Here is a 16368-nt window from a genome sequence, read left to right as displayed (position 1 = left end):
CGCGGCATTTTGGGAACGCGTGGTACTCTGGGAGGACGGTACCGCCATTCGCTTGTCTCACGCCCTCGCAGTAGCTTGGGTTACTGCCACCGCGCCGCACCAGGAAGGAAGAGGAGGCCGGAGCCGGTGAGGAGAGGTCCAGGGCAGGGGAGGGTAGGCCGAGGCATCCGTAAGGGACCTAGGGCTGGAGAAGGACGCACTGCTGTGGAGCTCTGCAGGGCTCGGGGAGGGAGAAGAGCGGGAAACCCGGGCCACCCAAACCTCAGAGGCGCCCGCCTAGCGCCTGGAAGTGAGTTCATTAGCTTTACCTCGAAGTACATGCTCTTCATTTTCTATGCCTCTCCGGGCCAGTGTTTTTGGAAGTATGCAGGCCACTGAAGTCATTTCTAGCTGGCTGCTTCCATCCCCTGAATCCTACCTGGGGAATCCCTGTAAAACTTTCTTGCATCTTTCCTCCATCCCCCTTCCAGGCATTAGCGCCTTCATGCTTTCCACACTGTTCCTGAAGTTTTATCAAGTCTCCCTACTTCTAAACTGTTAGATCCATTTTCTAAGTGCCTTTTCCAATGCCTTTCATTGGATCGTTCTTGCCTGTAGCCTTGCAGTGGTTCCCCATTGTCTTCAGCATAAAACTCGGATGTCTAAGACTTCTTATTAAGGAAGCCTGTCTTTTCCAACCTCGTGTTTCCTTTCCTCCCTTGAACGCACACGATGGGTTCCAACCTTCAGTCTTTGCTCATTTTGGAATTTAAAAAATCCACTTTTTAAAAAATTCGGTTGCAGGGCACTTGCCCTGTGATTTTGTGTTTCCTCCCAAGATAAGCATTTCTCACTTGGGGCACATTATCACGTTGTGAACACTTAGATGTTTTCTTTTTAACCTTGATGGTGAAGTGGAGGGTCAAAGGGCATTGAAGGGGTTGAATTAAATGCACAACCCCTTCTGGATTTGCCTGGATCCTTTGCTTATATCAGCAGTGGTCAGTATTCTATCTATGTACGCCCAATGTAGCCACATGTGGTGGTTGAGCACTTGAAATTCTGTGTTTAGTGTCACCGAGGGACTGAATTTCTAAATTCTGTTTCACTTTTAATAGTTCCGTGTGGACAGTGGCTGCTGTATTGGACAGCCCAGGTCTATATCGTGTGTTCCCAGAGGGTGTTACCCACACCTAGGGGTTGACGGCACATTGTAAGGTACATCTATTACAATTCTCACTCCCCAGACACACACACAATTGGTTATTTGATGAAGATAAAAGGACATGGTACCAGAGAGGGAGATGGCGTGTCAGGCCTTGAGGGAGGCATGGTGTCTGCCACATGTCTGCTCAGGCTCTGAAAGGTGAACTAACTGTTGTCTTTCTCACTGTAGAACTCTCTTCCTGCCAAGATGTCTATTGGTGTGCCCATCAAAGTCCTGCATGAAGCTGAAGGTCACATCGTGACGTGTGAGACCAACACTGGCGAGGTGTATCGCGGGAAGCTCATCGAGGCGGAAGACAACATGAACTGCCAGGTACCCTGCTCTGTACCTAGTGTTGCGGGGGAAGCTCGTGCCCCTCTCTTGGAGAGCAGAAAGTGGTTACTGGAGGTCTTTTCGAGGTTGTTCTCATTGAACAGCTATTTAGGGAGTGCCTGGTGCGTGCTGGAGGCTGTTACAGGTGCAAGGATGTGAGCATGAGTAAATTCCATTTGGAATGTTGGAATATTTAACTTGTCCTTTGTTCCTTAATTCCATAACCATTTTCGCCCATATTTGGGGGACATGTTTTAAAGTGGTACTATTTCCTTTATTAGAATCCTTCAGGTTTGGGCCATTATCCATTTGCTGCCATGTGTTTGCATAATACTTTGTAGTTAGTAGAATCTTCTGTTCACTAACTGTGTTTATTGCCATTTTTCTTGAGGGTCAGGGGCTGCATCTCATTTGATTATAGGAACTGCCTTTTTAGGTGAGTGGGCTCAGTGCAAGTTTCGTTATCCGTAAAATAGGAAGAATAAGATGAAAGGATTCATCTACTGAGTGTCACCTGCTAATAAATGTTGGAGCAGCTTCCTGATAATGATGTCCTTCCCATGGCACTATGTTGCCGTTTGCTAAAATCACGTGGATTGGTACGGCCTTAAAAAGTATCGACGTACTTTCTCCTGTAACAATCAGTTAAGAGCTGAGATTTTGTAGTCAGATGTTGGTTTGAATCTTAAATGACCTCAAGTATGTTAATCACCTCAGTCTCTTCATCTGTGAAATGGGGATGGTGCTGTTTTTGATCCTGTGTGGTATAGATGCTAAGACTGAAGAGTATAATGTGGGGCAGAAATGGCCTGGCCCTAGTACCTCTGCTGTAGTCGGTCACTGGCTGGCGGGCCTGGGGAGAGTGACCTTGGGTTGACTACTGTGGGGTCCCAAAGGTGGCATCTGGAAGCTGTTGGCTCCCTGCATTCTGTCCAGCCTGTGGTCCTTGTGGAAGGAGGTCTCAGCACAGGGGTAAAGCCCGTGCCGCAGGGTCGTTCCCAAGGTCCGGTGAGTTATGTGTGTGCAGCAGCCAACTCAGTACCTCGCACATTGTAAACTCACCACAGAGTACCTGTTAATGCCTCCCAGGTGAGAAAACAGGTCAAAGAAATGAAGTGACTTAACCCAAAGTCACACTGCATCCGGTGTCTGATCATCGCTTCCCAGGATCATTCCTTTTTTGTGGTTTCTTTGTAGCTTTGAGCAGCATCGTTCTGCTGAGTTGACCAGCTGGCGCAGTTTCCTGGCATCCAGGGAGATAGATATCTGGTGACTGCAGGTTTCTCTTCAGGGTCGATGCCATGGAGTTGGTTGGTGTGGGCTCTCTGCAGGTCACACCGACCTTTGGCCTTGGCCACCTTTACCTGTGTGAGGTGCCACAAAGATCCAGCCCTCTGGGTTAAGGCATCCTTGCTCGTTTTAAGGTACTTTAGTTTGGCGAGTAGCATGCAAGATTGGGGGGGCGCGGTGTGTAGAGAATCATGATGTGTTTATTTAGCTGTTTATTTAGATAGCTACTGAGCTTCAGGGCCTCAGACTGCCCGTCTGTAACATGAGGGTGTCTGACCAGGGCACCCTGGTGGCCTCAGAGGCAGCCAGTGTGTGCACAGACTCCATGGCAGACATGTCTGGAATCGGGTTTTGTAGCCCACCTCCTAGTGTGGCTGGGAGGGAGCTTTTGACCTCCCGCACTCTCCGTTCTGTCCTTTCTAAGTCAATTAGGAAAAGAAGACCTCAGCCTGAAGAACATAGTTGCAGAATAAATAAGCAGATGCTTGTCAACCAGTGGGGGCCAGCCACCTGCCTCCAGCCTGCATTAATCTTCTAGGGCTGCCACAACAAAGTGCCACCATGGGTGGCCTAAACAACGCATTCATTCTCGGGGTTCCAGGTGCTAGAAGACTGAGGTCAAGGTGTTCGGGGTTTGTTCTTCTGAGGGCCGTGAAGGAAGACTTGTAGATTGGTCAGCTTATTCCTCTGTCTTCGGATGGTCTTCTTTCTGTGAGTGCCTTACCTTAATCTCGTAATGCCATGAGTCATTGTTTTAGGTCCCAGTTGCCTTTGTTAAAGATCCAATTTCTAAATATAGGTACATTCTGAGATATTAGGGGTTAAGACTTCTACATAAGAATTTGGGCAGGGGGCATAGTTCAGCCTAGAATAATGTCAAGATGCAAGGCTTCACGGGCTCTACCTAAACCTGCCACGTGGAGTAAAACCCAGCGGGCTGTGGCAGAGCAGACCCTGGCGGTGATGAGCCCACTGAGCACAGTTCACTCACTGTCCCGGGAACTGGGGGGCCGACGGGTCCGGCGGCGCCTGCAGCCCCGGTTGGCAGCCTTGGGGATAAGAGCTTCCTCTCAGAACTGTTTCTGCTGGTTCGGTGCTAAAGGGCAGCTGGGGTTTAGTGTTTGCCATTTATGTTGGGTTTTAACAATATTTTCTGCTATAAAAAAGGGGTGGGTCACACTCCACACAGATTGGGAAAACAAATGAGGGAATCCCATAACAGTCAAAATTGGCGTGGACTTTCTCCCCTGGGGGTATGTTTCAGGTTTCTATTACTTTTACTTAAGTTATTACTTAACTTAAGGATTACAGAGTACTCTCTGTCCCTTTTCAAAAAGAGTTAGTTAGAGGTGGCTTACCAAAACTTAGTAGGATACAAGTAACAGGTAGGTCAAGGTACAGCTAAGCTCAACTAAACAATTGAAGCCAGGAGTCAGCACCCAGAAACATTCACTTGAATCCCTGCATATTTAATAAAGGGACGTTCAGGCGTGAGTGTAGAACTTGCAGGCAAAGGGAAGTGATCAGTTCTGACGTGCATTGTGTCCTTAGGATAAAATACCACTGTGTGGTTTTCCCAGGGCAGTCAGATTTGGCAGACATTTTTTTCCAGGGACCTGGTGGAGGTGGTATTAGCCAATGTGCCCATACAAAATGGGCCTTCTTTTGGGGTTCCTTGGGTATTTTTAATGTAGTCTGTAACAGCCCTTTTTTATGTTTGGAAATGTAATGTATCCATATGTTAAACCCAGGGTGAGGTCCCTGGGATGGTGCTGATGGGGTCAGAGGGTGTAGGCACTTTTGTGCATCTGAGGTTTGTTTGGCTGGGAAGGCAGGGAGTCTTCCCATCCCAGAGTTGCAAAGCGAGTGTAACCTGGCGGCCAGTGCCGTGGTACGTGGTGTTGGCCCTGGATGACAGTGCGCCACGTGTGGCTGCCAGAGTAGTGAGGAACGCTCCGCTTCAGCCGACTTCTGTTTGTCACAGAGATGGGGTCTGAGGAAGGAGTCAGCCCGTCTCTTGCCCAGCTTGGGTACGGATGACAGGACCAGCGGCCTCCACGTGGGGAAGCTTCTGTTCTTGGTTATGCAGAGGCACCAGGGGCTTGAAGCACCTGGCTCTGCTACATGTCAAGGGGGGAACTAAGGGGTTTTTCTTCAAAGTCAGAAAATAATTTTTTAAAGAAAATTCTTCTAATCACATATTTGGAGAAATATTCAAAACCATAAAAGGAGCTTTAAGGTGAGGAATAATGAGTAGAAGTATGCATACCATTTTGATTTTACACCAGACTCGAGACATGACTGCTGGATGCTCAGAGTGACCGAGTGGAAGAAGCGCATCTAAACCAAGTCTCCAGTCCCCAAGTCTGTGATTTTAACCAGTCTCCCAAGATGAGGTGTAGAGTAAACCCCTTAGCTCCTCTGGCCTCCCGGTGCGTCAGACCCTCAGCTCTGTCAGATCTCAGGCAGGAAGAGGAGGAGAAGGGGGCTCTCCTGTTAAGGGTAGGGCAGAGCGCTTGCCGTGTGCCCGCCCCGGGAATGCCGCAGCTGGGGGCTCTGCGGCACCCGGCGTAGCTTTACTGCCCCGGAGCCGGTGCTCTCTATCTTCGCCTCAGCTGTAACAGTGTACTGTAGTAAAAGGCAAACGGCTGTGGGGCCAGCATTGGGTGAAAGTAAGGATTACTTGGACATTGAGGCAGTTGATCTGATCACCAAGACGACCCCTAAGTGAGCAGTGTGTGCATTGTGGACGGGATGAATGAAGGGGTGTTCATGCCCTCGGCGGGACAAAGTGGATGGCATGGGACATCATCATGCTACTCAGAATACCAGGCAGTTTAAAACTTAAGAATTATTCTTGAATAATTTTCCTTTTAATGTTTTTGGGCTATGGGCTCTGGCTGATGTGGCTCAGTGACTTGAAATGCCAGCCTGCAAACCTAAGGGTCACTGGTTCAGTACCCAGTGAGGGCACATGCCTGGGTTCCGGGCCAGGTCCCCAGTTGGGGGCAAGCTAGAGGCAACGGATTGATGTGTCTCACACGTCAGTATTTCGCTCTCTTTCTCCCTCCCTTCTCCTCTCTCTCTCAAAATAAGTAAATAAAATCTTTAACAAATATTTTTGAACCTTGGATAACCATGGGGACTGTCTTCCGCAGGATGTCATTGAGGTTGGGCATTTGGCTTGCTTATGCCATCTGTGTTTCATTGTGGTTATTTGGGAAAGTTGAGTAAACTGGATGTTTTTGCCTTCATTAAAACCTCGCTTACTCAAGTTACTGCCTTTGACCTGCGATGGGAACATAGCTCAGGCTCATTACAAACAAGCCGTGTGCGTGGGTGGACAGCAGTGGGCCCCGGGGGGGGCTTCGTGCGCAGCGCAGTTGTTTCCGCTGGGGCAGAGCGGGGTGGAGGGGCGTGGAAGCAATGGCAGGCGGAGTTCTGAGGGCTCGGGTGGGGGTGAGGGTGCTGCTCACTCCCACACGCACTGTTTGTGAGGACACTTTGTTTACATCTTGTTGCTCTAAGACACTTTGTTTACATCTTGTTGCTCTTACATAACAGCCTCTCTCAGGGATTTCCGAACCGGCCGGGGACGCTGACGGGAAGGAATGAGGTGTGCTGGGGCAGTGCCTTGGCAGCACTGCAGCCCCCCAAGCAGACTTTCTGTTGTTGTTTTAAATCTCAAATGCTTCCCTCAAAATAGACATTTTTAACTGTCACTTAGAATCACCATTTACTGAGGTCCTATGATAGGGCCACAGGCTCGATGATAGGAACAACATTTAGATAGGCATGTCTCGTTCAATTTCCTCCTTAATAGTTCTGGAAGTATGCAGTGGGTCAGAACGGGTTTGGTCAGATGGGCCTGGGTCTCAACCCCAGCCACACAGGCGGTGTGAGCTCGGGCAGGGGAACAGAGAGCGGCCTGGGCTTGGCCCTCTGGGAACAGGTCTGCCTCTGCCGGGCTGGGCCACTTCATCTCTAGTGGCGGTGGTGAGTCTGTCTCTCATGGGAGCGTGTGATGTAAAGTACGCTGCTGCGTGAAATCTCCTGGGACACCAGTGAGTGTTCGCCAGGCGTTGCTTTGTTAGGCATGCTTTTCCTCACTGTGTAGATGAGGGAATGGAGGCTCAGGGTCCGGGAGACTCATCCAGGGTTACATCCCTGTGAATGGCAGGCCTGGGCGTCACATGTGGGGTCCCGGGTCTGCTCTGTCTTCTGTGGAGTCATAGGGGTGTCTGGGCTGTGAGCCTGGGTCAGGGCCATGTTCCTCTCTCCGAGTCTGACCATGTCTGGTGTGGCACCAGCAGTTATGATGATCTTCAGGGCAAGAATAGGGTGGCAAGGACTTAGAAACTGCGAAATTTTGCTAAGTGCACTGGGTGTTCAAGCCCAGGCTGGGTGGTCGGTGAGCACTTAGAAAAGCGTGAGGGAGTGTAAGATGGCAGACAGCTGGGGAGACAGCGCAGCTCTCTGTGGTGTGGGCTTGGCCCACTCGGAATAAACTGCAGTCCTCTTTCCTCCAGAAGATTCATAAAATAAGCTGCTTCTCCTGGTACATGTGCTACCCTTTGAGATTGGCACTGGCAGTTTTGGGTCACCTTCCCACATCAGGCCAATCTCCTGGCTGGTCTCACCTCTCGGCTCCCTGTCCCTTCATCCCTCCACCCCACAGTTTACCCATTGGCACACTCGTCCTTCCAAAGTGCTACCCTCATCCTGTCCCCCCTGCCCCTGCTCAAGAGCTTCAGTGACTCCCTGAGTGCCTGAGGTGACGGCCCTGTCCTTCATCCCACTCCGCTGCTCCGGCCCTTGCGTCGGTCCTCTTCAGTAAGCCGGCCCTTCGTGGGGGCACTGCCACCTCCGCTTCTCAGCCCCTCCTCCCCAAGCCAGAGGGCCTCTTCTCGAGTGTGCACTCTGAGGGGACAGGAATCTCACCTCCTGCGTGCTTGTGACCTTCATGGTGCCCTTGCAGTCTGCGTGCTGAGTACAGCAGATGTAGGAGAGGGCGAGGTTTGGACGAGGGCGAGGTTTGGACAAGATCAAACGCTTGGAGTTTCTCCCCTCCAGGCGCACTTCTCATGCTGCCAGGGAGGCAGTGTGGCAACGGTACAGCTCTGGAGCCAGGCCACCTGGACTTGAGTCTGGAGCCCCTGCGTTCTGGCTGTTTGGCTTTGACAAGTGCCTTCGTTTTTTCAAATCTCTAAAAATGGAAAGCTCATACTCACTCTGGAGATGCTGTGAAGACTATGTACAGGGTGGGCTCTTTGTAGTACAGGCCTCCCCTGTTGGGTGAGTGTTCTAGGAACCCATCTGTATCAGTGTGACAGCTGGCACTGTTGTGAGAGGCTGCGTTCAACTTCAGTGAACTTCTTTTGAAGACTCTTTTCAACACGTTTGCCCGTTTCGTGATGGTTGCCCATTTCGTGATGGGTGATTTATGAGTGAGTGCGCCTGCCCACACCAGGCTGAGTGTTCAGCAGTATTGTGACCAGAAATGGCCTTGCCCCTGTGCCACACCTTTCCTGTTCACCCAGTCTGACTCTGAACTGGAAGTCAGAGTCATGAAAAAGTCCTCAAATGGAAATGTTTTGCTGATGTGGAAGGGGTGAAACAAACAAACAAAAAACCCCAGAGCACTAAAAGGGGTAAAAACTGACAGGTTCAAAAGTTGTTCTAAGCAGTGGGATGACGTCTCAGTAGGTGTGCTGATCAAACAGAGAGTGCTTTGAAGGGGGCTGAGGTTTAAACACAGAAGAGTAAATACACAGTGTTTTAATAAATTCCAAGTTTGGGGAGTCCCCTTCCATATGGAAGTTACTTAGCACAATCCCTGGTGCACACAGTAGGTACTTGCCTCCCCCCGGCTTTGCCTGGTTCCTTTATTTCATGATGTTAGTTTGTGCATTTCTGGACTCCCCCACCAGCCAAGGCTCCCCCTCTCTGTGGGCCCCTGTTCTGCGTTGATCCCACTGTCCCCTACTGATGAGCTGACTTTCTTCCAGATGTCCAACATCACAGTCACATACAGAGACGGCCGAGTAGCACAGCTGGAGCAGGTGTACATCCGGGGGAGCAAGATCCGCTTCCTGATTTTGCCTGACATGCTGAAAAACGCACCCATGTTAAAGAGCATGAAGAATAAAAACCAAGGCTCGGGGGCTGGTCGGGGGAAAGCTGCCATTTTGAAGGCCCAAGGTAGGTGTCCTCCTGCGCTGGTGGGAACGTGTGGCGCGCAGTGTCTTCCGGGAAAGGGCCCTGCCATTGCCTGGGTGTGGAGGTGGACCTGACTTCAGCCATCCCCACGCCCACTGCCGCCCCTTTGACCTAAACTCTTGGGGCTCCTACCTGTGAGGGGCTTGTGGCCTTGTCCCGCCTTCTCTGTCTTGCCTCTGTCCGGTTGCATTCCTAGGGCTTATGCAAAATCCAGTGGCTCTTTAGGAAAAAGATGGAGACTCCCACCTTAAACAAAAGAGCAGATTAGTCTTGTCTCTGGGAAGAGCCTCTTGTTTCCAGTGTCATGCCCAAGGGACCTGGAGGAAGCTTGCTCTTATGTGGGTTAGCTTGACTTCCGAAGCAGTGGGGTGACAGTTCCCCGAGAGCCCAGGGACACGGATCGCCCCTCGGCATAAGCCGGGGGAAATGCTGGTGGCAGAGACCTGCTTTAGGACCAGAAGTGCTCGGCTTAAACCACCGTTGTCCATCACAGGCCCAGGCTTCGTTTTCAAAGCTGTTTCTATTTGAGAGTCAATTTTTTCTTCAGCATATTCTGAAAGTGAGGTGAGCCGTTTCCCAGGGACTTAGTCTGGCCTTTCTTCTGGGTTAGCCCAGCGGCGGCATTGTGTTTGGGTCTGCAGGAAGTCTGCCGTGTCCACTGGCTAAAGAAAGCCAGGGCAGTCGTCAGAGTCTGCCTCAATGTTGGTAAAAAAGATTGACTGCGGGAAGGTCACTGGGTTCTCTCTCAGTCTCTAGATGCTGTATGTATTTTGCATGTGAGGTAGTGTTTGGGTTTAAAGATGCAGTAAAGCTGTCCTTTAAAATGCCTTGCTAAAAAGCGGGTCAGTTAGTCCTCTTGCCCTTTGTAGACGAGAGGCAGTACCAGAAGCCCTGGACCTTCTGTCCTGCAGGAGGGACAGTTTCAGGGACAGTCTGGCTAGAACTGCTATTCTCTGCTTTCTCGGGGAAGGGCTCTCCCCGTCGTCACTGCGTGACTGTACCATCTTCTCTAGCAAAGGGGGAGGCGCAGTAGCCGTGCACTGGAAGGTGTTTGGCAGTGGATTTGCCCAGGTCCACTGGCTTCTGCCTGCGCCATCTGCGCCTTTCCCGAACCCTTGCTCTGGTCCTCTCAGCAGGTGCTGAGTTCTCAGGTCACTTCCCTCCCTCTTCGGGGCAGCTCCAGGCTCTATAAGAGGCGAGAAGGGTGAGGTAGCCATTGGGATATTTCACCTGTCTTTGAAAGCCACTGGTCCTCTCCTAGACCCCTTGTTGTACCCTTTGTGTGGAGAGGGGTTTTGTGGTTTTTTTGTGAGTTTGTGTGTGTTGCTATTATAAAGCATTTCATACATGCAAATTGGTCAAAGAATAACAAAACCCCTCACCTAGATTTAACAGACATTGACATTTAACTGTGTTTAGTTCAGAATTTTCAGTGTGAATTGAATGCATCTGTTATGTTTTATTATCTCACGCTGGGCCAGCTCTGGGAACTCCTCTTCGCTGTGGCTCCCAGACCTGCCCCCCAGCCCCTTGGTCCTCAGTGCCCTGCCTGCCAGCCTCTGGAGGGTGGTGCCAGACTGGAGGCAGGAGCCTGGCACCTGCCCCGGCCCTGCTGCCAGGCACCAGTCCTTGCTTCCCTCTGGCTTTCCGTTTTCCCTTGTGAAATGTGATGGGGACAGGTGTGGGGGTGGCCAGGTGGCCTTTCAGGCCTCTTCCTACACCACTGTCCAGAGCTCCAGATGCTGTGTGGTGTGAGCACTCGCTGACCGTGTTGACCTGGACTTGTCCTCTCTCTTCCCACCTTTCAGTGGCTGCGAGAGGAAGAGGACGTGGAATGGGACGCGGAAACATCTTCCAGAAACGAAGATAAATTTATCTGCTGAACAGAACTTTTTCCTTTTTTTTTCTTTCAAGTTATCGAAATGGAGTGGAATATGTGCTTATGTGTGTGTCCTGAGTGTTCTTTCTTTCTTTCTTTTTAATCCTCACCCAAGGATTTTTTTTTTCTTTGCTTCTAGAGAAAGGAGGAGGGAGGCAGTGAGAGAGGGATGGGAATTTGATGTGAGAGAGAAGCACCGGCCGGTTGCCCGCCATGCCTGCCGTGCCTGCCGTGCTCAAACCCGCGCCCCTCAGTTTGCGAGGCGGTGCTCAGTTGAAGTGCGCAGGCCAGGCTGTCGTAGGCTTTCTTTTCACATCTTTCTCTTTAGCTCAAGGGGAATGTCCAGCTCAATAAATATGGTGGTTGTTTTTTTTTTTGTTTCTGAGAAAATACAGATTGTTCATTTTGGAGTTGGGTGCTTTGTCTGCTTTGGCAGCAGGTTAAACTTCCATGCCCTGGCAGGTGTCCCGGAGGAGGGCCAGTACTTTGAAGTAGCGCAGTTACGAGAAAGGTCCAAATGGCTGTTCCAGGCCAGTCAACTGGATAAGCCCTGAGAGAGCTCTGCGGACGCGCAGGCCGCCTCGTTTATGTCCACACTCGGCACTGCACCGTGCTTTGTTCGGGGAACCTTTATGGGAATGTCAGCAGTTCCGCCTGGAAATACGGCGTGGGTGCTCTGGCTCTGAGCCTAGTGGCTCCCCCTTTGGCACAAGCAATCTAAAACTAAAAGGTAATTCAGAGAATCTTAGTGGCCAGCATCTATGGCTCCTACACTGGCTTTGTAAGCAGTCCTGTGGGGACAGATTCTTGTGCATTCGTGAGAGCATCTCAGCATTGGTTGACACAGCTATAGCTTTTAATGTAGCGAAGGCAGAGAGGGCAGGATATGCAAAGCGCAATATTGAGGAAACCACAGAAATCAGCAAAGCATTCTGAGTAAGTTGAATAGCAAGGCCTTCGGTATAGGAGGGATGAGCTGCAGCAAAAAGTGGAAAGGGGATCCATTGCTGCCCCTTCAAACATGGCTCCTTGAACGGATTGTCCAAGTAATGGAGGAAGAGGGAGAAGAGAACCCAGCACGTCTGCTAAGCGGGCGTCAAGTAGGGTTTTCTTTTTTTTTTTCAGTTTTTTAATTTAAATCAAGTAGGGTTTTCTAAACAAGCTGCTTTGTAATCATGGCACTACCAAGGGCAACAAACCCTTCGTTAGTTCTGTAATAAAGAACTCAGGAGCCGGCGTTGGTGGGGTCGGTCAGAAGCCATGGACACATCAGTGCTGCGCGTCCACAGGCAGTGAGGCTTAGGTGTGGCCCCACCCACACCCTGAGAAGCAAAGGGGGTTCTTACAGTTCTGTTCCTGATGAAGTGTTCACAGTGAAAAGCAAAAAGTTTTATAAAACGATAAAAATTAACCTGACACAGCTTTATAAAAAGCATTATGCCCTGCATTTCAGAAGAAAAATCAGTTCACACTGAAAGAGCAAATAGTTCTGCAAGGTTTATCCTGAAAAGTGACACCGTCCCACCCTGCCTGCCTGGGGCCCCTTCTCTCTGCCCCAGGGCAGCCTCTGTCCATTTCCTGGCTGATGTCATTTGTATCTGCCACACTTACACTTCAAGCAAATTTGCACAGCTCCTTGCTGTTTCATTACATTTTCACTTCTGCCCACCAGGCACGCCCGCCCCACTGCCTGTCCCCCTGATAACTGACTGTTTAGGTTGTATTCAGTGTTTACATGTTATGGCCGGTGTTTAAATCACAACTGAGTCATGTAGTGGACTTAACTGCAAAACTTCCTTTTCCCTAGAATTATTTTTGCTTAATTCTGCCCCCTCACCACTAATTCAATCCCAGACTTATGTAAGATGTTAACACACCACATGTTTCATCAATTTTAAAGGTTTTATTTATTTAAAAGATTTTATTTTTTATTTTTAGGGGGAGGGAGGGACAAAGAGAGGGAGAGAAACACCAATGTGTGGCTGCCTCATGTGTGCTCCCTACCGGGAACCTGGCCTACAACCCAGGCATGTGCCCTGACTGGGAATCGAACCAGTGACCTTTGGTTCACAGGCTGGCACTCAGTCCACTGAGCCACACCACTTGGGGCTCATCAGTTTCTTGACCTATACCAGTCTGGGCTGGCGCTCCCTGGGGCCTAATGTGTTGCTGTCATTGAGGGCCCTCCCCACACTTCTCTGGATTTCCTGTTTTCTTTGTAACCTCTTGATTTATCACCTCATTCTGGTAGAGCCTTGCCGTATAAGAGGTGCATTGGAAGTGGTTTTTATAGACTACATGTCTGAAATGTCTCACACTGCATTTGATTGGTTCTGCAATGCTAGGATGGGGTTTTCCTTTAGAATTCTGAAGGCATTGTTACTTTTTCATCTGGCATTCGACGCTGCTTTAAGTCTGAAGCCCTTCCAAGTCCTGACTCCTAGTATGTGACTTTTTCACTTCTGTTGCCAGCGTTCTGAAATTCCACGATGACATGCCTTGGCGGAGGTCTGTTTTCATGCCCTATGCCAGGCCCCTGAACCCTTTCAGAATGGGCTCTCATCTTTTATTTTGGGGAAGCTTTCATGAACTTTTAAAATTTTTTATTTAATTTTTAGAGAAAGTGGAAGGGAGGGAGAAGGAGAGAAACATCAAGGTGAGAGAGAAACATCCGTTGGTTCCCTCATATGTACCCTGACCGGGGATTAAACCCACAACCCAGGCACGTGCCCTGACCGGGCATTGAACCCGTGACCTTTTGGCTTTGCAGGACATTGCCTGGGCTGCACCAGTCAGGGCATCTTGAATTATTTTTTAAGTGATTTTCTTCCTTTGGTTTTTCAATTTTTCACCCGGGATTCTCTGTTAACTCGGATGTTGCGTCTCTGGGACTTACCTGTTTTTCTTAACCCTTCTGCACCTGTGCTCCTCGTTTTCTTGTCATCTGAGCTCTTTTTATGGAAGATTTATTCCCCCAAGCTAATTCTCTGAATGTTCCCTTTTGTTCTTTTTTAGTAGTACCCTGTGCCAGGGTTGCAACATCTTATCTCTGGGGACATTGACATGCTTTGTTTTTTGTTTATTTTACTTTTCAGGGTATGTTTATTAAAGCTGGGGATAGTAAGGGGCTTAGGACAGGAGCAGCAGGACAGCCTGGGCAGGGCTGCTTTGCCAGCTGGAAAGTGAGAGAGGGGCCCTTGGAGATGAGTCAGGGGTCCCACCGGGGAAGAGCTGCCACTGCCCATTGCTCCCCTGGGTGCAGGTCTCACGGGAACCTTTGGAGTTCAGGGCATGCGTGCCTGGAGGGGAGGCGGAATGGGCGTGTCCCTAGGGGTGGGGCATGTCTAATGCTTGCGGAGCCTTTCATCTTCCTGCCTAATACACCCCCACCCCCCCACCCCACCCCCGCCTTTTATTTTATGCTTTTTCCTGGTTAGACTTTTCTTAGCAGCCTGCTATCATTGGTAGGATAACTATTTAAGATTAGGGGATTAAAAAGAATATGTGTTTGTAAGGTGATCTGATTGAACTTTTGTGGGTAAAACCCCCATGCCCACACCTTCAGGGCTTCCTCTTGGGCTGGTCAGATTCCCTGGAGAAAACTTCCCATCTTCTGTCAGGAAGGTTCACCTTGATCGGGAGCTCAGTACGGGGAGAGGCCGGGGGAGTCTCGGGCTCTGGCACATCCAGATTCACATCGTCTCCCAGGTGTCTGGGAGGGCCTCGGATTCCACAAGCCTTCTAGCCCCCACGAACGGATAAGGTTCCAACTTTTCCCAAGATTGTGGAGGGACAGTGTCAAGGTCATATGGCAGTCTGAATATTTAAGCAAGTTCTCTTTTCTAGAAAAAAATGTTTTTTTTTAAATCTTTTACTCTAAAATGGAAAACAACTTGACAAGATAAAGAAGATCTTGAACAAAGGATGAGCTTCTAAGAAGGTGACTAGACCAAAATTGGAGAGAGATGCTGGCCTGGCTTCCCACTCCACCGCTTTTCCCCAGACCTCTGACCTTTGGTCTCTCAGCGGAAGGTTTAGATTCGGTTGATTCACTGATGTATCAGCTTCTACATTCACCTACTGGGTATTCCATACACTTTTTTTTAATAAAGCATATAGGATATTTCTGCTTCTGGCCAACATGGAGTTACTTACCCAGATTTACCCTCGTAACAAAACCACAAAACTCAAGACACTGAAAGAGTAATCCCCAAGGATGGGGGAGAGAAGGCGGGCTCGCTCCCTTGCAATAGTTTCCAGGCCGCAGCACCGGGAGGGGGAACTCGGGGACCCTGCGGCCTGCTGGGGCTGACCAGAGCTGAGAGTTCAGCAGGGCCCAGGCAGCTGGGGTTCCTAGGGCAGAAGACCAGAGACAAGAAGGCTGCACAGACCACCAGGAGATCTGCGGAGGGTCCCTCCTGAAGAGTCAGAATACTGACCAGCACAAGTGCACGGGAACGTCCACATAAAAAACGTTCAAACCCGTAGAGGGAGGATTTTTGTTCTGAGAGTTTATTTGAGCCAAGCTGAGGACATACGCACGGGAGCACAGTCTCCAGTGCTCTGGAAAGTAACACTTGCAGTTTCCTCTGTGTCTTTGAAATGGAGGTGGGAGAAAGCAAGGCAGGAATCAGATTACGGGTGAGTTAGGGTTCTGTGGACTCAAGCTTTGAAAGGTCCCAGAAAGGGTGTTCAAGTACTGCAAGGGGTTTGAAAAAGCATTACAGAGATGTGTTAACCTAGGTCACAGAAACAATGGACGGGGCTTGCTTAAGGCAAAGATAAGCCTTTTACTAAAGGAGTTATAACCCTGGGGTATGACCTCCACCATGACCTGCCCCTTTAGGATTTTGTGATCAGATCACATCATGAAGTTACTTTCTATGCAACCCCCCTCCTTTTTTTTTTTGGCCCCAGAAACTAAACAAAGGTGGAGAGAACCATCAAAGACTATGTAAGAGTGCCTGAGATCAAACTGAGCTGGGAATAGTCCCCCTTCCCAGCCAGACAAAAACTAAACCCACAGGGTACTGGGTAGACTGTTGGGGCCCTGCGGGGCTGCACCGGGGGAGGCAGGAGGGAGGGGAGAGCGCGGCCCAGAGCTTTTACTGTTTCCACAGGGAAGGGATGGGTGAGGCAAGGTAGGCAATTTTGAGCAAGTTTAGAATTGGATATTTGAATAAATTCAGAGGGGTCTGGGCTATGGGGGTAGTCTCTAGTTTTCCAGTGCATCACCCAGGTGGGTTTAGGGCAGGGGAAGTGCTGGCTTGGTGTCTGAGAGCCAGAGAAAGGGGGTAGGGGCAGACTTTGGGCGGGTTAATTTGCACATGGAAATCACGCTCGTGTGTGCGAGTGGTTCCCTGTCATCTGGGAATTAACTAACTCTGGGAGAGGCTGCCTCTCCAGGTTTAATAAGGACCCAAATGTGAAAGCATCATAAAAATAAAATGAAATAAAAAAA

General features: G+C 49.8%; 1 protein-coding gene across 1 annotated transcript; it reads left to right on the top strand.

Moving 5' to 3' along the window:
* Positions 1-27: 27 nt before the first annotated feature.
* SNRPD3 (small nuclear ribonucleoprotein D3 polypeptide) lies at positions 28-11292 on the top strand. The gene is made up of 4 exons (XM_037067448.1): positions 28-126; positions 1376-1519; positions 8818-9010; positions 10837-11292. The coding sequence occupies exons 2-4, from the start codon at positions 1394-1396 to the stop codon at positions 10896-10898; spliced, it is 381 nt and encodes a 126-aa protein (XP_036923343.1). The 5' UTR covers positions 28-126; positions 1376-1393; the 3' UTR covers positions 10899-11292.
* Positions 11293-16368: the final 5076 nt, after the last annotated feature.

The sequence above is a fragment of the Sturnira hondurensis genome, unplaced genomic scaffold (assembly GCF_014824575.4).
Source record: "Sturnira hondurensis isolate 20B ecotype Veracruz unplaced genomic scaffold, ASM1482457v3 Scaffold0017254, whole genome shotgun sequence".
NCBI lineage: Eukaryota > Metazoa > Chordata > Mammalia > Chiroptera > Phyllostomidae > Sturnira > Sturnira hondurensis.
This window is presented reverse-complemented; position numbering and strand designations above follow the sequence as displayed.

What these genes read in the sequence shown, in the direction of transcription:
- SNRPD3 (XM_037067448.1), top strand. Translation starts at nt 1,394, where the DNA reads ATGTCTATTGGTGTGCCCATCAAAGTCCTGCATGAAGCTGAAGGTCAC. An exon ending in AAGACAACATGAACTGCCAG is followed by an intron (nt 1,520 to 8,817) that starts GTACCCTGCTCT and finishes ACTTTCTTCCAG; the next exon opens with ATGTCCAACATCACAGTCAC. An exon ending in TGCCATTTTGAAGGCCCAAG is followed by an intron (nt 9,011 to 10,836) that starts GTAGGTGTCCTC and finishes CCCACCTTTCAG; the next exon opens with TGGCTGCGAGAGGAAGAGGA.